Here is a 23459-nt window from a genome sequence, read left to right on the forward strand (position 1 = left end):
AAAAAAAAAAAAAAAAAATAGGGCAGTCAGGGAAAACTTCCCTGAGAAGGGGATGGTGGAGTACAAATCCAGGGAGGTGAGGTGGGGAGCAAGCCAGTACAGTTGTTCCTTGACTTTCGATGGGGTTATGTCCTGATAAAGCCATGGTAACTAGGAAATATTCTAAGTCAAAAATGCATTTAATACACCTAACCTACGGAACATCATAGCTTAGTGTCACCTACCTTAAACATGCTTAGAACACTTACATTAGCCTACAGTTGGGCAAAATCATCTAACACAAAGCCTATTTTATGATAAAGTATTGAATATCTCATGTAATGTACTGAGTACTGTACGGAAACTGAAAGACGGAGTGGTGGGATGGGTACTCTAAGCGCGGCTTCTACTGCATGTGTGTTGTTTTCGCGCCATCATAAAGTTGAAAAGCGTTAAGTCAAACCATCGTAAGTCGGAGGCCATCTGTATCTGGTAGGAGGAGTGTTTCAGACAGAGAGAACAGCAGGTGCACAGAGCGCTTTTCCCCCAGCATTTTATTATGAAAAATTTCAAACATCTACCAAAAAAAGTTGAAAGACTTGTACGGTGAAAAGCCATACATCTCACAGCTAGAATCAACAATTAACATTTTACTGTATTTGGTTTTTGACTTATGTATCCTAGATCCCTTGTGCTTTCTGTAGCAGGTGACCTGCCTTGAAGATTTAAAGACAGAATATCAGGAAATGGAGTCAGAAAATGGGGTCTTTTATAAGAGTCAGAGGGGAAGAGCAAAAACTCTGCTTTTGACAAATCTGTCAGGAGAGGCCAACTGCAGGGATACCTCCCTTTTTTAATGAAAGCCTTTCTGTTCTGCGAGGAGCGGGGTCCTCTTGTCAAGCAGTCAGTCCCTGCTGCTTCCTTACTGGGGCAGGATCAGGACGCACAGGGATTTGGAGTGCCTTGGAACCAACCACCACCCACGCTGTTTGCCAGCTGGTAAACATGCCCGTCAGGTCCGGGGGTTGGCATTGCCTGGAAATCTTTAGTGTTCATCTTGCTGACATCTGGTGCCTTCAGGCAGGTAGGTGTAGTTGGCTGCCTGGTTTAAGATCTTGTACTGGGCCCAGGTTAGCAGGGGTCACATCCATTTATCCCACTGCATAGGGGAGTTCCTTCTCAGGAAAACCAGTTTATAAGAAGTACTGACTGCCAGAAATAGAGCAGAAATCAGAACCAGGAGGCAATTGTGAGAGGAATGGAGACTTCTGACCTCTGGGGATTGGGGTACCCTCCCCCTTAATTGCTGTTGGGGTAGCATAGGGTTTAGAACCTCACTTTCCTAGACTTTTAGAATTGGAAGAATACTTAGAAGTAATCTAGGCCGGGGGTCCCCAACCCCCAGGCTGTGGCCTATTAGGAACCTGACCGCACAGCGTGAGGGGTAGGCCAGCGAACACTACTGCCTGAGCTCCGCCTCCTGTCAGATCAGCAGCGGCATTAGATTCTCATAGGGGCACAAACCCTATTGGGAACCGCGCATGAGAGGGATCTAGGTTGCGTGCTCCTTAAGAGAATCTAACTAATGCCTGATGATCTGAGGTGGAACAGTTTCATCCCCAAACCATCCCTCCAACCTCACCCCGGTCCATGGAAAAATTGTCGTCTACAAAACCCGTCCCTGGTGCCAAAAAGGTTGGAGACCCCTGATCTAGGCTACAGTTAAGTGGTCAAACACCCAGGTCCTGAAGTTAGGCTGCCTGGGTTTAAATCCCGGCTCTACTACTTACTAGCCCTGTGACCTTGAGCAAGTCACTTAGTTTTTCTGTGCCTCAGTTTACTCATTTGTAATATAAGCCTAATAGTACCCATCCCAGTGTCATGAACTAAGTTCATATATGTAAAGTGCTTGGAATGGTGCCTAGCAAGTACTTAATAACAGTTAGCTCTGAAAATGTATAAAGCAAAATTAACCAATGTTTTAGTGGTTTACAGCCAACTTTTTTCTATGCATGTGCTAACATATTATTTTATGAGTGGGAATATATTGTACATACTGTTATATAACTTGCTTTTTCACTCTGTATATCCTCTGTGTCAGTTTTGATGAAAGCATTTTCCTCTTGCTTTTCCTGCATATGTTCAGAACCTTCTTATTGGTAGCAAGTTTCATGTCCTGTAGTTTTCTTAACCAACCCCCTGCTGGTGGACATTGAGGTTAGTCTCAGTTTTTACCTTCTGTAAATAAAGCTGCACTGAGCAAAGTGATTGATGCCAAATGACTAGATGACCTTAGGTATGACCTCTCTGGGTCTTGGTTTCTTCATCTAAAAACAAAATGACAGGATTCTACTGGGTGATTAAAATCTCCTCTGATCTACATAGGAATTGTTTTTAAGACATTTCTGCATTCCTCTAGTGACAGGGTGCTCACTACCTCATGAGTATTTCAGTGGACAACTGTAATGGTCAATAAAGTATCCACTTTCCACTTTCCACCTCCCTGCAGCTCCTGGCCCTGGCTTTATTCTCTGGGGCTCCACACATTCGGTTTATACTCAGTGGCCAGTGGCTGGGGCCACTGTAGAAAATAAGGAAACTCCAATTCCTTCCTTATTTTCTTCCTCTTTCATCCCTTCCTCCCTCCCTCCATCCCTCTCTCTCTCCCTTCCTTCCTTGACGCCATGTAGCAGACCTTCTGCCAGGCACATGGATGGGAGCCACAGGGGAAGTTGGCTGCAGGGTTAGAACTAAGTCCCAAGCCCCCTAAAGCTCATGCCAGAGGACTGGACTGTCCACCACTGAGGGATGGAGATGCTGAGGCTGGTGGCCTTCCTCAAATGCACTGTAGTGCCCCAGGCAGAGTCCTGGGCTGCCCTGTGAGGAGGTGACCAGAGGTAGAGCAACTTCACCCTAAGGCTGGATCAGGATCCCCTCCACGTTTTTACTAGAGCCAAACCCACATCTCCTTTCTCTTCTGCCACCCACCCTTAAAATGCTTAGAAACACATAGATTTAAATACAAATTCAAATGTAAGTAATTTCAACTGTGTAACTATGAGGAGTCAATTCTACGTGGCTCCTATCTGTATCCTCCCCAGGGCTCAGCTCCATTCTTTGCTTTCATTCATTCTCATTCAATACATTGTTGTTAAGAGCTCACTGGGTGCCCTCTCTGTCATGTAGTAAGGTTTTAAAAAGAAAGCCTCTTCTGAGCTTCAGTTTCCTTATTCGTAAAATAGGAGTATTGATCCGTTCCTTGCTTTTCTTACAAGGATATGGTGAAGATGACTGAAGTACAGAGCAAAGAAGGATTATGTTTGGGTGTCAAAGGAATAGAATGCCCTCTTTCAAACTGAGCACAGCAGGAACCTATAACAGGAACACAGCAACTTGTTGAATGAATGACTTAATATTGGAAAACATACATTTCCTCCCCTCCCCATCATAGTCCCTCTGCTTCCGTGTTAACTCCATAGACAGGCCAGCACAACCAGCCTTGCAGCCTGAGATAAGGCCTTTGGCGGGTGTCACCCCTATCGCTCTCTCAAGCCCTCAAGTAGGTGTTGGAGAGAGGGGTGATGCCTGGTGCTGGTGGAACCCCTGCACAGAGACGGACACAGGATGAGCTCCAAGTACCCGCGGTCTGTCCGGGGCTGCCTGCCCCTCTGCGCCCTAACGCTGGAAGCAGCTCTCATTCTCCTCTTCTTTTTTTTTACCTACTACAACGCTTCCTTAGAGGATCAAGAGGGGCTTGTGGCGTCCTATCAAGGTGAGGGTTCATTGGAAAAGTGGTCACAAGAGCAAATAGCAGGGGCAGGGGCGGGGGAGGCCTGTGGTTCTCCAGGAGCACAGATGTTCCTTTCTACAGAATCCCAAGGAAAAAGATTCCCCCATCTTCTTCCGTAGATTGCACCAAAATTCAGCCAACAATATAAGCTTTCCTTTAGAAGCAGCCTGGGCATTCCCTGTTCCGTGAAGCCTGCCTTGATTTTTCAGCGCAGTGAGAGGCGTCCTCTTTGGTGTTCCTCAAATTCCCTCTGCCAAATGGTCTTCATAATTCTGTGCTTCTCTGCTTCCCCTTCTCTCTCCTTAGTGGCAAGGAATTTTTTTATTTAAAAAAAATTTATATTTTTATAGATTTAGGGGATACAAGTGCAGCTATCTTATGCAAGCAATTTCATGTTGTTGGGTTTTTGGTTTTTGTTTCCTTTTTGCGGCCTCTCGCTCATTTCTTATTTCTTTTTGAGACAGGGTCTCACACTGTTGCCCAGGCTGAAGTGCAGTGGCATGATCATGGTTCACTGCAGCCTTGACCTTTTGGGCTCAAGCAATCCTCCCACCTCAGCCTCCCAAGAAGGTGGGACCACAGGAGCGCACCAACATGCCTGGCTATTTTTTTTTTTTTTTTTTTGGTAGAGATGTGGGTCTCCCTGTGTTTCCCAGACTGGTCTCAAACTCCTGGACACAAGCGATCCTCCAGCCTCAGTCTCCCAAAGTGCTGGAATTACAGGTGTGAACCACTGTGCCCAGCTCTCTTGCTCATATCTATACTACTTTTCTTTTGGAAGCTTCAGCCTGTTGCTACCCCCCACCCCCACCCCCACCGACCCCAGCTTTCTTCTCACTTAGGGGCTGGGAAGTCTGCATGCTGTCTGTAAATCCAGAACCAGAAGGTATGGCTGAAGGGGAGGGTAGGATGATGGTTATTTTATATTCAGCTAAAAATATTCCCAGACTGTGATGAGACAACTGTAAATAAGACAGATGTCCACAATGGTGTGACTTTGCTTTTTAAAAAAATATTGAAATGAGTTTCAGGCATCTCATTGGGCTGATAGATTGTTGATAATGGACAGGGCCTCCTTGAAGAATGTCCCTGAGACAAAGTTGAAGCTTGAGCCTGGTTGAGTGCTTGCTTGTTCCTAGGTGATATTAACGGCTAGTTAACTGGAAGCAAAGAGAAGTCATCCTGGGGGCCATGGCAGTGACAAGTAGGACTTAGGGAGGGAAGCCCTTATACCATTTAAAGGGCTGGCCCAGAGAGGAGCCTTCAGTGACAGACAAAGAAGAGCTGGCACAATTTTAATTCATTTCAATTTTCTTTAATTCATTTCAATCCAATACAATTCAATGCATTCCATTCATTCAACCATGTATGACATCCAATGTGGGATCCAGACACATGATTGGAGCTGATATTTATGAGCACTTACTATGTACCAGACACTATTCTAAATGCTTTACATTGAACCCTCACAACAACCCAATGAGGTGGGTACTATTATGATCTTCGTTTTTCATATGAGGAAACTAGGCATATGGATGTTGAGTAATTTGCCCAAGGTCGCTCAGCTAGCAATAGCACAGCATATTTAAATTTAGCCATCCTGGATTTAGTTTCCTTACACTTAACCATTATGCATCATGGCCCCATTTTACAGTGGGGTTGAGTCATTTGTCATATAACCCAGTAGGTGTAGCAGCCACTATTCCAGCTCTGTAGATTGACTCTAGGGTCCATGTTCTTTACCCCTGCACCGTGCTACTAATGTAGGTACAAAATGTCCTGAGAAACTCATTTTGTACGGAAGCTCAGAGGAGGGTCCACAACCCAGGCAGGGGAGACGATGGTGTTAGGGGAGGCTTCTGGAGGGAGGTGACTGCCCAGCCAGGTCTTGAAGGCTCAGTAGGAATTACCTGTGGGACAAAGGAGGGTCATCCAAGTGAGGGCACAGTGGGTGCCGTTGCGTGTGCACACACTAGAGCAGACTGAGCCTGGGCTTAACATTGCATTGCCCTGGAGCCTAAAAAGAGAAGCAAAGGGCCAGGCAAGGTGGCTCACGCCTGTAATCCTGGCACTTTGGGAGGCCAAGGCTGGAGAATCACCTGAGGTTAGGAGTTCAAGACCAACCTGGCCAACATGGCAAAACCCCATCTCTACTAAAATTATAAAAACTAGCTGGGTGTGGTGGCACACGTCTGTAATCCCAGCTACTTGGGAGGCCATTACCCTCCAGCCTGGGTGACAGAGCGAGACTTCATCTCAAAAAACCAAACAAAAACAACAACAACAAAAAACAAAGTACAGCAGGGACTGGGCGTGGTGGCTCATGCCTATAATCCCAAACACTTTGGGAGGCCAAGGCAGGCAGATCACCTGAGGTCAGGAGTTCAAGACCAGCCTGGCCAACATGGTGAAACCCTGTCTCTACTAAAAATACAAAAATTAGCTGGATGTGGTGGCACGTGCCTGTAGTCCCAGCTGCTTGGGAAGCTGAGGCAGGAGAATTGCTTGAACCCAGGAGGCAAAGGTTGCTGAGCTGCACTCCAGCCTGGGTGACAGAGTGGGACTCTGTCTGAAAAAAATAATACTAATAAAAAAAAATAAACAGGGAAGCAGTGGGTGGTAGACTCACTGGGCTGCATACGGAGTTTGGCTTCAGTCTGAGGTCCGAATAGTAAACAGGAGCACGACAAGTTTGGGTTTGGGTCATGGCAGAAGCCATGCCAGGGTTGGTGTTGGGGACAGGGGAAGGGGCATGGCTTGAGACACAAGACCAGCATGGAGGCTGCAGTGTAGTATTGACCCGAGGACTTCAACCTTCTGATGGTGTACACACCATTTTTTGAGCATGTACCGTGGTTATATGTTACACTTTAAGTATTACTTTAAGTATTACTACATTAATATATTTTGTATGTTATAATAAATACATACAAATTAGGAAAATTGAAAGAGATCAAAATGAAATGTATAATATTTTCAAATTACTAATCATAATGGTGTCAATCTCCAGGCAGGGTCCATTGCTACAGTTGACGATAGTGGATGAAAATTCACTCCTCAGAGTCTTCTTGATAATTTGAAATTGTCTTGATTGACTTGTCAGATCTGATTAGATCGACATTTTTTAAATCTCGAATGTGACTGACAGCTTGTATGAGGAAAAGTTTCACTCTGCCTTTTCCTTTTTGTTCACTTGACTGCCATTATTTCTGTGCTTCCAATCTGTGTTTTTCTGTACGAGTTGGTTAAGCCATTACTTCATTTTGTGAAAGTTTGTTGAGTTAAACTTAGGTAACTTAATCTGTCAATCCACTTAATTGAATTCAGTCCTGGTAAACTATAATAGATCATTCAAACCTGCCAATTCTAAAAAGACATTTTGAGACAATCAGGAAATCTGAATATAGCATGAATATCTTATGATATACAAGAATTATTGTTAATTTTGTTAGGTATGATAAAAGCATGGTGGGTTTTTTTTTGTTTTTGTTTTTTAAGGCTCCATCTGTTAGAGAGGCACATTGAAATGGCATGATATCTGGGGTTTGCTTTTATGCCAGAAAAAAGAAAAAGTAGAGAAGGATTATAAAAACAAGATTGGTCTCATGTGACAATCATCAGAGTTTGGAGATGGGCACATAGGGTCATCGTGCTGTTCTCTCTGTTTTCATATATGCGTTAAAAGTTCTGTAGTAGTTAATTAAAAAAAAAAACAAAACACCCTGGCTGAGCGCTTAGGGAGGCCAAGTGGGGAGAACCGCTTAAACCAAGGAGTTCAAGACCAGCCTAGGAAACATAGGGAGACCGCCCCCAATCTCTAAAAAAAAACAAACAAACAAACAAACTTTAAATTTAACCCAGTGTGGTGGCACATGCCTATAGTCCCAGCTACTCAGTAGGCTGAGGTGAGAGGAGCTTGAGGCTGCAGTGGGACGGGATTGTACCACTTCACTCCAGCATGGGCGACAGAGCAAGACCCTGTCTCAAAAAAAATAAAAATATTTGAGGTGAAGCGAGGATGTAATAACAAATATAAAAATATAAATAAAACATAAAGGCTGGGCGCGGTAGCTCACGCCTGTAATCCCAGCACTTTGGGAGGCCGAGGCAGGCAGATCACGAGGTCTGGAGTTGGAGACCATCCTGGCTAACACGATGAAACCCCATCTCTACTAAAAGTACAAAAAATTAGCCGGGTGTGGTGGCAGGTGCCTGTAGTCCCAGCTACTCGGGAGGCTGAGGCAGGAGAATGGCGTGAACCCAGGAGGCGGAGCTTTCAGTGAGCTGAGATTACGCCACTGCACTCCAGCCTGGGCAACAGAGCGAGACTCCATCTCAAAAAAAAATGAAAATAAAAGTAAATAAAACATAAAACCCTGCCATTAGTTGCAACATGAAGAATATAGAGAAATGCATATCAAATCCTTCTCATTGGACCAATATTCCCTTAGGGCACCTTCCAGAGCTAGGACACTCAAGGCTGTATGACATCCTGAGCAAGTGAGGGGTGGCTTCTTGGTAAATCTGAATATTAAATATTTGCAGAATTGAAAACTTCACAAAGTACCTTTAGAGATAGAATAGCCTAGATCCATGTTTCTCAAAGTGTGGTCCCCAGACCTGCTGCCTCAGCATCTCCTGGAAATTTAGTAGAAATGCAGATTCTCAGGCCCTAGCCCAGACCTACTGATCAGAAGCTCTGGGCCTGGGGCCCAGCAATCTGTGTTTTCAGAAGCCCTCTGGGTGATTCTTCTGTGCGTGAAAGTTCAAGAATTCCTGGAGCTAGACTGATTCAAATCTTGCCTCTGTATCTTAGAGACCTTGGGCAGATTAGTCAACCTCTTTCTGTCTCTGTTTCAACTTCTGTCAGAGGATGATAGTACTTGTTTCATTAAGTTGTTGAAAGGATAAATGAATTGACACACATAAAGAGTATTAGCTTTTATTATCAAAAGCTTTTTTTTTTTTTTTTTTTTTGAGACAGAGTTTTGCTCTTATTGCCCAGGGGAGTGCAGTGGTGCGATCTTGGCTTACCGCAACCTCTGCCTCCCAAGTTCAAGTAATTCTCCTACCTTAGCCTCCCGAGTAGCTGAGATTACAGGCATGCGCCACCATGCCCGGCTAATTTTGTATTTTTAGTAGAGACGGGGTTTCTCCATGTTGGTCAGGCTGGTCTCGAACTCCCAACCTCAGGTGATCCACCCGCCTCGGCCTCCCAAAGTGCTGGGATTACAGGCATGAGCCACCGCGCCTAGCCCAAAAGCTTTAATTTCTTAATTTTTTAAATAAAAATAAAACTAGAATTGCTTGTTTTCTTCCAGCTACCCTGGTGATTGTATTGAGCATTTTCTGGGGTGTGTGTTCTTTGCTGTAATGACTACTGGTCTGGATGACCTGTGATGAGACCAGATGGGCAGGGGCAGTGGAGGAGATTCTAGAGATATTTAGGAGATAAAATCAGCTGTACTTGATGAAAAGAGTGGGGAGTTAAGTCTGGCTGCAGATGTATGATTTGGCATAGAGAGGTGCCAGTTCCTGAGATGAGAGACAGAAGGGGAGGGACAGGTTGTGAGGATGAATGAACAATGATATGTTCATTCTGGGCTTGAAGTTAAGGGGCCTATGATATGCTTAGGGGAAGCAGAGAGTATCAATTACCTATTGCTGCATAACAGCCACCCCAAACTTAGTGGCTTAAAATAGCAACCTTTTAATTTACTCATGATCATGATTCTGTGGTGCAACAACTGGGCTGGGTTCAGCTGGGCAGTTCTTCTGTTGGTTTCACCCAGGGTCATTCATGCATCTGCAGTTTGGGGTGGGATGGCCTCTGATGACCTCATTCACATGTTTGGCAGTTGGTGATTCATTGGTGGCCATTGCTGTAACAATCGCCTACCAGGCAGAGCTTCCCTAAGGCTACCAAACTGGGAGACTATCCTGGGTCCTGTGCTGTGGTTACCACTCAGTCCCCCATCCCCACCCCATACTCCTCAAAGGCAGAGAGAGGGGCTACTAGAAGACAGAGGAGTTTTCCCAGTGACATGTAAACACTCCAAACCCTGACACCTTCCACACTGAGGCTTTGGTCTGCGCCTTTGGGAAATCTGTTTTTCTTCCCAGGCTGCTGCAGGGGTGAGAGTCGCCGGTAGAGTAGAGGCTGTGGGCGAGGAGGTAGCGGCAGCCTGAGGCTACAGAGGTCTTTCCAGGCAGCAGTGGAAGCACAGTGTGGAGGTCAACCCTAGAGCCTGCGGGAGTGAAGCTGGGTCTGCCTTCAGAGCTGTTGGTGCTGAAGTTTCTGCAGGCCAGAGGGAGGGGCAAGAGTGGGAGGGGGCGCAGATCCAGAATCACAGAGGCAGCTGACCGGAGGAGGCAGCTGCCCACGGGGATGGACTCAGAAGGCCAAAGTGCTGTTATCCAAACGAACTCTTTGCAAGTGGTCTCTTTGCAACAGGCCTGGGGGAGAGCAGTCTTGCCTAAAGTCACACCGCTAATCAGCGGCCCGCACGGGGTAATAGTTACTAACACTCACTACGTACCCAATGCTGGGCGAAGTGACTTGCATGAGCCATGCTCAACGCTCATGGCAATCCTCTGAGCAGGTGGCATTGTTTCATCCCAATTTTAAAGCTCAGGAAGCTGGGACACAGAGGAAGAGCCAGGCTCTGAACACTGACAACCTGATTCAGAGACCCACACTGTTCATCACCGTTACGCTATATATGCTGTATAGAAAGGCAGGATGGCATAATGGTTAAACCTAGGTAGGTAGGGTTTGAATCCTCCTGCTACCATTTACTAGCTCTGTGACTTGGACTAGTTATAGCACCTCTCTGTGCCTCCCTTTCCCCATCTCTAAAATGGGGATAATAAATCGTACCTCCTGCCTGAGGCTGTTGTGGGCTAAGTGTGTAAGGCACGTAGAACAGTGCCTGGAACGTGCGGTACTGTCTACGTGCCTGCTGTTACAACGATGGTGAGTATTGCCTTATCTCTCGCTGCTGAACTACCAGGTTAGATTTCTTTCTGCAAGTCATGAGGCTTTCATAAACTTTTCCTGAAGGCTTTCCGTAGAATGTACAATTCCCCTCTGGGCCCAGGCATGGGCGCCCGGGTAGCACATCCACTTCTTATCACCCCTGAACACCTTAGAGCCCATTAGCTTATCAAACCAGCAGCTGATGTTAGTGCAGAGCAGACTGTGAGAGGTGAAGGCTGATACCAATGAGGATGCTCCAAGCTGGGACCCAGCCCTGCAGCGGGAGCCCAGATAATGGAGGGGTGGAAATGGGCCTGGAGCCCAGGAGAGGTGGGAGGACGAGGGGGCAGGGGGAGGAGAAGCCTGAAATCAAATGTTATTTCCTGACCAATTTGGGGTGCATGAGCTCTGTCAACAGCTCATGGAAACTGCTGCCCTAATTTCATCTTGTTGGCTGAGGCACAATTCCTCTTTCAGGGACAGTGTAGAGGCTTGGGGAGGAAGGCCCTGAGTGCATATACCTGGAATCAGGGAATCGGGATCAGGGGCAGCAGCTGTGCCCGATAAAGCGCCCACCCAGGATCCTCTGACTTCCTCATCTCTCTCTTTTTTTTTTCGAGCCGGAGTCTCACTCTGTCATCCAGGCTGGAGTACAGTGGTGCAATCTCAGCTCACTGCAACCTCAGCCTTCCGGGTTCGAGCGATTCTCCTGCTTCAGCCTCCTGAGTAGCTGGGATTACAGGCATGCGCCACCATGCCAAGCTAATTTTTGTATTTTTAGTACAGATGTTGGCCAGGCTGGTCTCAAACTCCTGACTTCAAGTGATCTGCCCACCTCAGCCTCCCAAAGTGCTAGGATTACAGGCATAAGCCACTGTGCCTGGCCTTTTTTTTTTTTTTTTTTTTTGAAACAGGGTCTCCCTCTGTCACCCAGGCTGCTGGAGTGTAGTGGTGTGATCGCGACTCACTGCAGCCTTAACCTTCTAGGCACAAGCCATCCTCCCACCTCAGCCTCCCGAGTAGCTGGGACTACAGGCACTCGCCACCATGCCCAACTAATTTTGTATTTTTTGTAGAGACAAGGTCTTGCTATGTTGCTTAGGCTGGTCTTGAACTCCTCAGCTCAAGCAATCCTCCCTCCTTGGCCTCCCAAAGTGCTGGGATTGTGCTGGGATTACAGGTGTGAGCCACCACACCTGGTCTGACTTCCTCATCTTTAGGGCCCCAACTCCGCGCTTATCGAGGCAACTCTCCTCTCCCCATCTTCCACTAACTTCTTTGGAATATTCCAGAGCTGTAAAAGCCTTAGGGAGTATCAAGTCCAACTCCTATGTGTTACAGACAGGGAAACTGCGGCCTAAAGAGGGTAATGGACTTGCCTAAGATCGCTTAGTGAGGTGAGAAAAAAGAGCTAGAGACAGCCTAGCCTATGCAAGGACATAGTTCCAGGCATTCAGAGCTAGGCTCTGCTGCCGGCATGTTTTGGGGCCTGGTAGTTAAGTTCACTGCTGAACTACCAGGTTAGATTTTCTTTCTCCAAGTTGTGGGGCTTTCATAAACTTTTCCTGAAGGTCTTCCTTAGAATGTATAATTCTCCTCTGGGCCCGGTCATGGGCGCCCCTCACAGGCTCTCTCTGGTCCCCTTCTGTAAAATGAGAGGAAAATGGAAGAATTGCTCTACTCATGGAATCTTCAATAAGTCTGGACCCTATGCATATAGCATTGCTGCAAAATGGCAGATGCACTTTAACAATCGTGTTTAATAAAAGGTTGAATTTGCATATCTTAAGTGGGGCATGCAGTCTCCAACTGAACACGAGCCTCACTGCTCCCACATGTGCATTGCACCTTCATATACATATTTCCTGCTTGGCTCCTGAGGGAATTTGAGTAATCCCAAGAGGAACCCCTGTATAAAATGTCCTCTGGCCACACACCCCCATTCCTAAGGATGCAAGCAGGAGACAGAAACATTCCCTGCACCTCCCTCCCTGCTGTCAGAAGAAGTGCAGAGTTGAATCCTTCCTAATGCCCACTTCTCACCCACGCCCTAATTTACCCAGGTCCCATGGAGGTCCTTGGGGGCCTCCTATATCCTGGTGGTGTCAGGTTGATTTGGAAATGTCAGTGTCCTCCCTTGTCCTCTCTGGCAGACCCTAGGTGTGTGTATGTTTCAATGGAAGTGAATTTAAATGTACTTTATAAATCAAAGACTTTTTCTGAGACTTTGGAGAGTTCCAGTAATGAGAGCTTCTCATTGTTATCAAAACCAGGGCCGGAGACCAGTGGCAGGTGAGTTCCTATTGTTGTGATTGTCATGATGATGTTGATGAATAGCCACTATTTATTGAGCGTTCTTCATGTGCCAGACACTGTACTAAACATTATTTCCTTCGGATTTCCCAGCAACCTCTGAGGTAGGTCTAATTACCCTTATTCAGTTGATAAGGAAAGTAAGCAACTTACAAGACCACAGGGCTATGAAGTTGAAACACATAAATTGATATTTTATTTTATTTATTTATTTATTTATTTAGAGACGGAGTCTCACTGTGTCGCCCAGGCTGGAGTGCAGTGGTGCGGTCTCGGCTCACTGCAACCTCCGCCTCCTGGGTTCAAGCGATTCTTCTGCCTCAGCCTCCCGAGTAGCTGGGATTACAGGTGCCTGCCACCACATCCAGCTAATTTTTTTGTAATTTTAGTAGAGACGGGGTTTCACCATGTGGGCCAGGCTAGTCTCGAACTGCTGACCTCATGATCCGCCCACCTCAGCCTCCTAAATTGATATTTTTATATGTCCAAAAAAGTCAACTGGTGGCAATTTAGTGAGGTTTAATCTAATAGGAAATGATAGAGCTGGGATCGAACAGAGCTATGTGAACTCAAAGCCTATGCTTCCCCTTCCACCTTTTTAAAAAACATTGTCTAGGCTGGGCACGGTGGCTCATGCCTGTAATCCCGGCACTTTGGGAGACGGAGGCGGGTGGATTACATGAGGTCAGGAGTTCGAGACCAGCTTGGCCAATATAGTGAAACCCTGTCTCTACTAAAAATACAAAAATTAGCCAGGCGTGGTGGTGCGCGCCTGTGGTTCCCCCTGAAGCACAGGAGGCTGAAGCACAAGAATCGCTTGAACCCGGGAGGCGGAGGTTGCAGCCAGCCGAGATCGCACCACTGTACTCCAACCTGGGCAACAGAGACTCTGTCTTGAAAAAAAAAAAATTGTCTACATGCTGGTTGCAGAAAATTTCAACACTAAAACTAAAAAAGTAAAACATCTCCCAAACTTAGAGACAATATTCACGACGCAAAAAAAAAATTCTTCAAGATCTCTCCCTCTCCAGTCATTTATTCATGTGCGAAAACAGTTGGTGATTATTGATAAAATAGCTTTTACACTTTGGAGCAATTATTTGCATTACATATACCATTTGATTCTGGCAACCTAATGAAGGAGGTATGATCATTTCGCCTATTTAAGAGACAAGAACAAGAAGAGGGAGGGCAGATGGTGTGGTAGTCCAAGGCGCAGGCTCCAGCAGATTATCTAGGTTTAAATCTTGGCTGTAGGCGGGGCCTTGTGGCTCATGTCTGTAATCCCATCACTTTGGGAAACCGATCACTTGAGGTCAGGAGTTCGAGACCAGCTTGGCCAACATAGTGAAACCCCTTCTCTATTAAAAATACAAAAATAGCTGGGCATGGTGGCGGGCACCTGTAATCCCAGCTACTTGGGAGGCTGAGGCAGGAGAATCACTTGAACCCAGGAGGCAGAGGTTGCAGTGAGCCGAGATCTCACCACTGTACTCCAGCCTAGGTGACAAGAGTGAAACTATCTCAAAATTAAAAAAAAAAAAAATCTTAGCTCTACCCACCGGGGCAAGGTACGTAACTCCTCTGTGCCTTGGTTTTCATATCTGTAAAATGGTGACAGTAACAGTGCCCACGTCAAAGTGTGGTTGTGAGAACAAAACAAGATAGTCTATGTAAAGTGATTAAAACAGTGTAGGCACATGGTAAACGCTTAAGAAATGTAGGCTGTTATAAAGCTCAGAGATGTTAAGTAACTAGATCAAGACCACACAGTTAGAGGGTGCCAGAGTCCTGATTTGAACCCAAGTTTGTCTTGTTCTGGAGCTAAGCTGCTCACCCTTTTTCAAAACTGGAATTAAACCAAAGTGCTCACCCTCTTCGCTTTGCTCGCCCCTCCCTGCCCTCAGGTGCGTCTCTTCCACTCACCTGCCACAGCAGCCTCTGCTCAGGGTCTGAGACTGGGAAAGGTGAGGGCTACCCAGGTGGCCCTGATGTTTTCTGCCAGCCAGCTCACCAGGTCCCTCGCAGCAGGCGGCAAAGGGAGGGAGGTTTGCTGTGAAGATTATGTGGTTCCCAAGAACAAGAGCACTGGGCCTATCTCTGCCCTCTCTTTTCTGTGTGTCCTGGGCCAAGTCACTTGGCTTCTGTGGCCTTATTTTCTCATGTGCCCAGCCAGGGGGTTGGCCCTGATATGCAATAACAGCAGCAATGACCTTTACTGAGTGTCAATGTGCGTCAAGCACGTGTGCTTTACACTTGTTCTTATTATTAGGTTTAATAATACAATAATTGCCACATTTACTGAGCATTCATTATGGGCCAGGCCCTACCCTAAGTGCTTAATTAGCTTTAGCTCCTCTAATCCTTACCTTATCCCCACACGGCATGTGTATGTTATCCCCATTATTCAGTTGAGAACATTGAGGCTCAAAGAGGCAAAGTAACTTGACCAAATACTTGTAAATGATCTCGCATGTCCCTTCCAGCTGCCATTTTGTAAGACTCTAATTTCACACCACCCTAAATCTCGTCTGCTTCCCCCTCCTCCTTCTCGCCATCTCCCCACCGAGCAGTCGGCCAAGATCTGACTGTGATGGCGGCCCTTGGCTTGGGCTTCCTCACCTCGAATTTGCAGAGACACACCTGGAGCAGTGTGGCCTTCAACCTCTTCATGCTGGCGCTTGGTGTGCAGTGGGCAATCCTGCTGGACGGCTTCCTGAGCCAGTTGTCTCCTGGGAAGGTGGTCATCAAACTGTTCAGGTATTGGGATGGTGGCTGGATCACTTCTGGGTCATAGAGGGAATGGAACCCGAAAGGACAGGTTCCAGAAGATTTGGGATATTGCCCCCTCTCTGTCTAGCACCAATGCTGTGCAATATTTAGGACATCCTTATACTAAAAGAGTATTCATTGTTTAAAATTCAAATTTAACTGGGCATTCTGTATTTTACTGGACAGCCCTACTCTGTATATCACAAGGAGTCCAGGCCTACATTCCTCCTGCATCCTTTCTTTCCTGTTATTGTCGATTATGATTTTGTAAAGTTACATAATCAATATAAGTTTATGGAAAAAGTAAGAAGGAAACAAGTTAAACAGAGAGAAATAGACATGCCACACCTAGAGAGACATTCTATTTTTTTTTTTTTTGAGATGGAGTTTCGCTTTTGTTGCCCAGTCTGGAGTGCAATGGTGCTATCTTGGTACACCACAACCTCAGCTTTCTGGGTTCAAGCGATTCTCCTGCCTCAGCCTCCTGAGTAGCTGGGATTACAGGCATGTGCCACCACGCCTGGCTGATTTTGTATTTTTAGTAGAGATAAGGTCTCAAACTCCTGACCTCAGGTGATCCACCCAGCTCGGCCTCCCAAAGTGCTGGGATTACAGGCATGAGCCACCGCGTCCGGCCTGAGAGACATTTTCTTGAAAAGAAAGGACTTTCAGCCCCCTAATGCTGCTAGACAAGAAATAGCCATGCCTTTATTTTCATTAAATTACCTGTGCTTTGTTTAGATGGATTTGTGTGAAATGCTAAGATCCATCACAGCTAATATATGGTGCCAGAAGTCAGAATAGTGGTTACCTGGGCAGGAGGTGGATATTGATTAGGAAGGAACACAAAATAACCTCATGGGGTGCAGAAAATGTTCTCTCTGTTCACCTACGTGATGGTTACACATCAAGCTATACACATTTTAAAAGGGCATTGGCACTTAATAGAAGGAACTAGGCTAAATTTTTTCCTGAAACATTGTTTTGTTTTGTTCAACTCTGAATCTCTGTGATGCCCAGATGATGGTAAACGTCATCCTAGGCATCTTGGGGACCTCTCAAGGCCTCTCAAGGCCATTCCAGCCTCCCCTTCTAAGACCCTGCTAAACCTCTGGGCACTGCTGTTAAACATTTCTCTATGAGCCAGGAACTGCGCTGAGCACTCCACAAATATTATTTTGTTTAACTCTTCCAGGTAGGGATCTAACCTGGTATGCAGATAAGGAAGTGGAAGCTCAGAGAGGGCAAGGCACTTGCCTAGGACCACACAGCTAAGTGGTGGATATGGCTCCAACTTTTTATTATAACCTTTTCCACATGCTCCAGAGTGGTGAGAACATGAAACACAGTCTAGCCAGCTCCCAATTTGCCCTGGGGGAAAAAAACTCTATATATTTTTCTTTTTTAAAAGGTTTAGAGGCTGGGCATGGTGGTTCACACCTGTAATCCCAGTACTTTTGGGAGCCAAGGTGGGCAGATCACTTGAGCCCAGAAGTTTAAGACCAGCCTGAGCAATGCAGTGAGATCCTGTCTCTGCAGAAGACAGAAAAATTAGTTAGGCGTGGTGGTGTGCACCCACAGTCCCAGCTACTTGGGAGGCTGAGGCAGGAGGATCACCTGAACCCAGTGAGGTTGAGGCTGAGGGAGCCATGATCGTGCCACTTCACTCCAGCCTGGACAACAGAGTGAGACCCTGTCTCAAAAAACAGTTTTAGGGGCCGGGCGCGGTGGCTCATGCCTATAATCCCAGCACTTTGGGATGCCGAAGCGGGCGGATCATGAGGTCAGGAGATCGAGACCATCCTGGCTAACACGGAGAAACCCCGTCTCTACTAAAAATACAAAAAATTAGCCAGGCATGGTGGCGGGCGCCTGTAGTCCCAGCCACTCGGGAGGCTGATGCAGGAGAATGGTGTGAACCCGGGAGGCGGAGTTTGCAGTGAGCCGAGATTGTGCCACTGCACTCCAGCCTGGGCGACAGAGCGAGACTCTGTCTCAAAAAAAAAAACAAAAACAGTTTTAGGCCAGGCGCGGTGGTTCATGCCTGTAATCCTAGTACTTTGGGAGGCCTAGACAGGTAGATTACCTGAGGTCAGGAGTTTGAGACCAACCTGAACAACATGGTGAAATCCTGTCTCTACTAAAAACACAAAAATTAGCTGGGCATGGTGGCAGGCGCCTGTAATCCCAGCTACTTGGGAGGCTGAGGCAGACAAATCACTTGAACCCAGGAGGCGGAGGCTATAGTGAGCTGAGATCGTGCCATTGCACTGTAGCCTGGGCGAAGGAGTGAGGCTCCGTCTCAAAAACAAAACAAAACAAAACAAAACAAAAACAGTCTTAGAGTTAATTCCCACGGGGATTCAATACACACACACACACACACACACACACACACACACACACACACGAATACACACACTGCATCCACCTGGGAAGTGACAAAGGGCACCCTGGGGGAATTCAAACAGTGGTGGCCCTGGTTTGGTGTTGCTGCCTTAGCTTAAGGTCACACCAGCCTTCAGCCTCCTGCCCCACAGTCTAGGGCTGCTCCCTTCATCTGATGTCCACAGGGACCTGTTTGTTCTTGACTCAATCCAGGAAGACGAGAAGGGAGAGAAGTCACTTGCAGCCTGAGTGAACTCCCCTGCCCCACCCCTGACGGCTTGGATCCCCCTAGGGGTGACCCCTGCTGAAACTGGCTCCTTCCTGACCAGTTCCCGTCAGGGCTGTGCTGATGGGTGGTGCCCAGGCCTGCCCCTGGGGACAGGGTACTCTCCCTTGGCAACACTCCAGCTTATGCCACTTGAGACTGATTTGGTTCTGTTTTGAGTCCCTTCATGGGAGGGGCCTATCTTATTCAACGTTGTTCTTTGTTTTCCTCACATACTAATAACTTAGCAAATGGCTATTGGAGCAAAAATGAAAATAAACGGAACCCTGAAGTGGGATGTTTTAAAATTTTATTTATTTATTTTTTTAGAGACAGGGTCTTGCTCTGTTGCCCAGTCTGGAGTGCAGTGGTACAATCATAGCTCACTGCAGCCTCTGCCTCCTGGGCTGCTCAAGCGATCCTCCCACCTCAGCCTCCTGAGTTAAATTTTTTTACAGGCGCCCCCTACCATGCCCGGCTAATTTTTGTATTTTTAGTAGAGAAGGGGTTTCACTATGTGGGTCAGGTTGGTCTCGAACTCCTGACCTAAGTGATCCACCTGCCTAGGCCTCCCAAAGTACTGGGATTACAGGCATGAGCCACTGTGCCTGGCCTAAAACTGTTTTTGAGATAGGGTCTCACTCTGTTGTCCAGGCTGCAGTGAAGTGGCATGATCATGGCTCACTCAGCCTCAACCTCACTGGGTTCAGGTGATCCTCCTGCCTCAGCCTCCCAAGTAGCTGGGACTATGGGTGCACACCACCATGCCTAGCTGATTTTTCTGTCTTCTGCAGAGACAGGATCTCACTGTGTTGCTCAGGCTGATTTCAAACTCCTGGGCTCAAGTGATCTGCCTACCTTGGTTCCGAAAAGTACTGGAATTATAGCCTCCTGAGTAGCTGAGACCACAGGCACACACCACCACACCTAGCTTTTTTTATTTTTGCTTTTTGTAGAGATGGAGTCTCACTATGTTGCCCAGGCTGGTCTCAAACTCCAGGCCTTAAGCAGTCCTCCCACCTCAGCCTCCCAAAGTGCCAAGATTACAGGTGTGAGCCACCATTCCTGGCCTTAAAAATGTGATATTTTCAATGTATTTTGAAATCTGCAGGACTCTCCCTAGAAGATAATAGCAATAATCAACTCCTTTATTGCGCTTGACATATATCAACTCACTTTGCCCTTATGGTGGCTCCAGAGGCATTGGGTCCACCTTATAAATGGAGGCACCAAGGCAGAGAGTGATTAAATAAGTTGCCCAGGATCACACAGCCAGAAAGTGGCTGAGTCAAGATTCCAGCCCAGGCAGCCTAGACCTGAGAGCGCACTCCTAACCACTGCACATCACTGTCTTAGCACCTCCCCAGCACAAACTGGCCCTTGAGGAATGAAATGCCGCCGCCGGCACACACGCTCCTGAGTTAAGCCTTTGTCAATGAAATGAACACCTACTTAAAAGGAATAACCTGTCCAGGCACATTGGAACATTGAGTAACCCCTTATTCTAAATTCCTGGTCCCTGTAAGACTCCTTCCCCATGCCCTTTGCCCTTTTCTGACCTTCCCCTAAAGTCTTGAAGCTTAAGCGGGCATAGTCTGCAGCAAACACTGGGGAAGCTGAGTCCAGACTTCAGAGCACAGGCTTTGGATCTAGGCCAGCTGGATTTGAACCTCACATTTGTGATCAGCTGGCATGACTGTTTCCAAAAAGTCCATTTTAATCCTCTACGTGACCCTCTCTAAAATGGGGATACTGAATGGTAAGCTAGCACGATTTTACAGAGAGTCACATAGAGAGTTAAATTTTTTTTTTTTTTTTTTGTGAGACAGAGTCTTACTCTGTCACCCAGGCTGGAGTGCAGTGGTGCGATCTCGGCTCACTGCAACCTCTGCCTCCCAGGTTCAAGCAACTCCCGTGCCTTAGCCTCGAGAGTGGCTGGGATTACAAGCATGCGCCACCATGCCCAGGTAATTTTTGTATTTTTAGTTGAGACAGAGTTTCACCATGTTGGCCAGGCCAGTCTTGAACCCCTGGCCTCAAGTGATCCGCCTGCCTTGGCCTCCCAAAGTGCTGGGAGTACAGGCATGAGCCACTGCACCCAGCCTTATAGGGTTAAAATTTAAAAGAGGTGATGCTGTTACAAGCCTGTTTTACAAAATGCTCTTATAATAAATCGTTATCATCACTGTTGCTGTGGTTGTAGCATCATCATCATTAACTCCCAGAGGGGGGAGGGAGTCTCAGAGCAAGCTGCTCAGGGGAGACTGGATGTCCATGGATTGTCCAGCTCAGTACCACTTCCTCCAGGAAGTCCTCCCTGATAAGTCCAGTCAGCATCACCGTCTCCTTCCAATGAACCCCACCAGCCTTGTGATATCACAGATATTCTTAGTTGACAGGCTCATGGTGTAGCCTGTCTGGATCATAAGTACATTTTTTTTTTTTGATCATAAGTACCTTCAAGACAAAAATCATTTTCTCCTCTTGAGCATGCTCATTGGTCAAGGGAAGGAAGGAATCATAATAGTGTTAATAAGGCTAGCGTCTTTTCAGGAGTTGGTTCTTTGTGCCAGTCTTGGTGCTAGACACACCGATAGGAAGAATACTCCTTCACATCCCCAGGACACCAACATGGGATATGTTTGATCCATCATTCTTAATTTGCAGAAGGAGAAATAGGCTCAGTGAGATGAAATAGCCACTCCAGTGGCAAGGCTGGGACTGGAAGCCAGGCTTGTCCTGATTCCAAATCCAGTTTCTTTCCACTGCCACGGAGAGGGAGAGAAGGGACAGTAGCCCCAGATGAGGATGGGGGTGACTGGATATGGGCAGGCCTGCAGGGGAAGAGCGCCCTCTGTTGAGCATCTGAATGATGGCGGCAGAAAAGAAGACTGGGCAGAATCCCAGTTGTCAGATCCCCTAAGGGAACAGTCACCCTGATCATCCTCAGTCAGATGAGTGTGTGTAGATCAATGCCTCATAGATGAAGGCACTGAGGCACAGAGTGGTTAAGTCATCTGCCAGACCACATGGCTCAGGGTGCAGAGGCCACCTGAACGGGAGAAGAGATGGTCACTCCACTCTGCAGCATCAGCGCCCAGGTGGGTAGAAATCTTGTCTTTTATTCCCACAGAAAGTAGGTGTCCAACAGTGTTTGTTGAATGAATGAATGAATGACAGGCATCCTTCCTTCTCAGTCATCCTGGCTGTCCCTCTCTCCCCCAGTATTCGGCTGGCCACCATGAGTGCTATGTCGGTGCTGATCTCAGTGGGTGCTGTCCTGGGAAAGGTCAACTTGGCGCAGTTGGTGGTGATGGTGCTGGTGGAGCTGACAGTTTTTGGCACCATGAGGATGGTCATCAGTATTACCTTCAAAGTGAGTCACGGTGCTGGGAGGAGGGACCTGGGAGAAAAGGGCCAAAAGCTCCATTTGGTGGGGTTTCCGGGGTTTTGAAAAATAAAGACAACCTGTAATCCCAGCTACTTGGGAGGCTGAGGAGGGAAGATCACTTGAGGCCAGGAGTTTGAGACCAGCCTGGGCATCATAGCAAGATCCTCATCTCTAAAAAGTAATTTTTTCTAAATTATCCAGTTGTGGTGGCATGCACCTGTAGTCTCAGTTACTCAGAAGGCTGAGGTGTGAGTTGGAAGGATTGCTTGAGCCCAGGAGTTAGAGACCAACCTGGGCAACATAGCAAGACCTCATCTCTAAATAAATAGGTAGGTGGATAGGTAGATAGATAGATAGATAGACAGACAGACAGATAGACAGGCTGGGTACAGTGGCTCACACCTGTAATCCCAGCACTTTGGGAGGCCGAGGAGGGCAGATCACCTGAGGTCAGGAGTTCAAGACCAGCCTGGTCAACATGGTGGAACCTCATCTCTACTAAAAATACAAAATTTAGCTGGGCATGGTAGCAGGCGCCTGTAATCCCAGCTACTCAGGAGGCTGAGGCAAGAGAATCGCTTGAACCCGGGAGGTGGAGGTTGCAGTGAACCGAGATTGCGCCATTGCACTGCAGCCTGGGGGGCAAGAGCAAGACTTCATCTCAAATAAAAAAAAAAAAAAGAAAAGATTGAAGATAGATAGATACCCAAATGAGGTTACAAAAGTGTGGTCTGTGCAAATGTTTAAACACAACAAACCAGTGCCTTTAACTACTACAGTATAATCCTGTAGGATTGTGCTATTCATGATATAATTATGGCTGTATAAAAGTAATTAATTCTCAGAGCCTCACCAGCAGTGGGTCCAGCAAGTTTGTACAGCCAGCATCTTCTTTCAGTCAGTGCATATCAATAACTGCACATGTCCTCTCATTGGGAGAGCCTGTTGAAAGTCTAAGTTTGAAGGCAGCTGTGAAGGTGAGGCCAATCCAAATGACTCTCCCAGCTCCTCTGCTGTAACCCTGACCCTGAGTGAGGACATAGCCAACCTTCCCATCTTATAGGTGAGAAAGCTGATGCCTGGAGAGGGGAAGGGACTGCCCAAGATCACATAGCAAGATAGTGGCAGAACCCAAGCGAGAACCCACAGTTCCAGCCCGGCTTAGAAGAAAGTGCACTGGACTTGGAGTCAAAGGCTGGGGTTTGCATCCCAGCTCTGCCATAAATCCCCGTGTGACTCTGGGCAATTTAACCTCTTAGAGCTTTAGTTTCTTCGTGTGTAATATGAGGGTAGCAGTACTACCACATAGGGTTTTGAGGGAGTAATTGAATTAATCACATGTGATGATGCATGTTTACAAAAAAAGCATGAAGCCCCTTTACTGTGCCTCAGTATCCCAAAGGACTTTGGATTTTACTCTGAGAAATACAGGGAGAACTAGGGAGTGTTGGGCAGAGGAGAGCTATGATCTGACTTATGTTTTAAGATAATCACCCTGGCTTCTGGGTTCAGAAAAGACTGAAGGGGCAAGAGAGGAAGCAGGTGGAGACCAGAGCGGCAGCGACTGCCATCATCCAAACTC

General features: G+C 46.9%; 1 protein-coding gene across 2 annotated transcripts in view; it reads left to right on the forward strand.

Moving 5' to 3' along the window:
- The first annotated feature begins 3402 nt into the window (after nucleotides 1-3402).
- RHCE (Rh blood group CcEe antigens) overlaps nucleotides 3403-23459 on the forward strand; it is a 57797-nt gene continuing 37740 nt past the window's right edge. The window contains exons 1-3 of one of the 2 annotated variants that reach the window (XM_009233577.3): nucleotides 3403-3751; nucleotides 15635-15821; nucleotides 21712-21862. In XM_009233577.3, the coding sequence (XP_009231852.2) occupies nucleotides 3604-3751; nucleotides 15635-15821; nucleotides 21712-21862 (486 nt within the window). In that variant the 5' untranslated portion in view covers nucleotides 3403-3603. The remainder of the gene's footprint in view (nucleotides 3752-15634; nucleotides 15822-21711; nucleotides 21863-23459) is intronic. The other variant, XM_054539961.2, reaches the window with a different exon arrangement.

Source organism: Pongo abelii, chromosome 1, assembly GCF_028885655.2.
Source record: "Pongo abelii isolate AG06213 chromosome 1, NHGRI_mPonAbe1-v2.0_pri, whole genome shotgun sequence".
NCBI lineage: Eukaryota > Metazoa > Chordata > Mammalia > Primates > Hominidae > Pongo > Pongo abelii.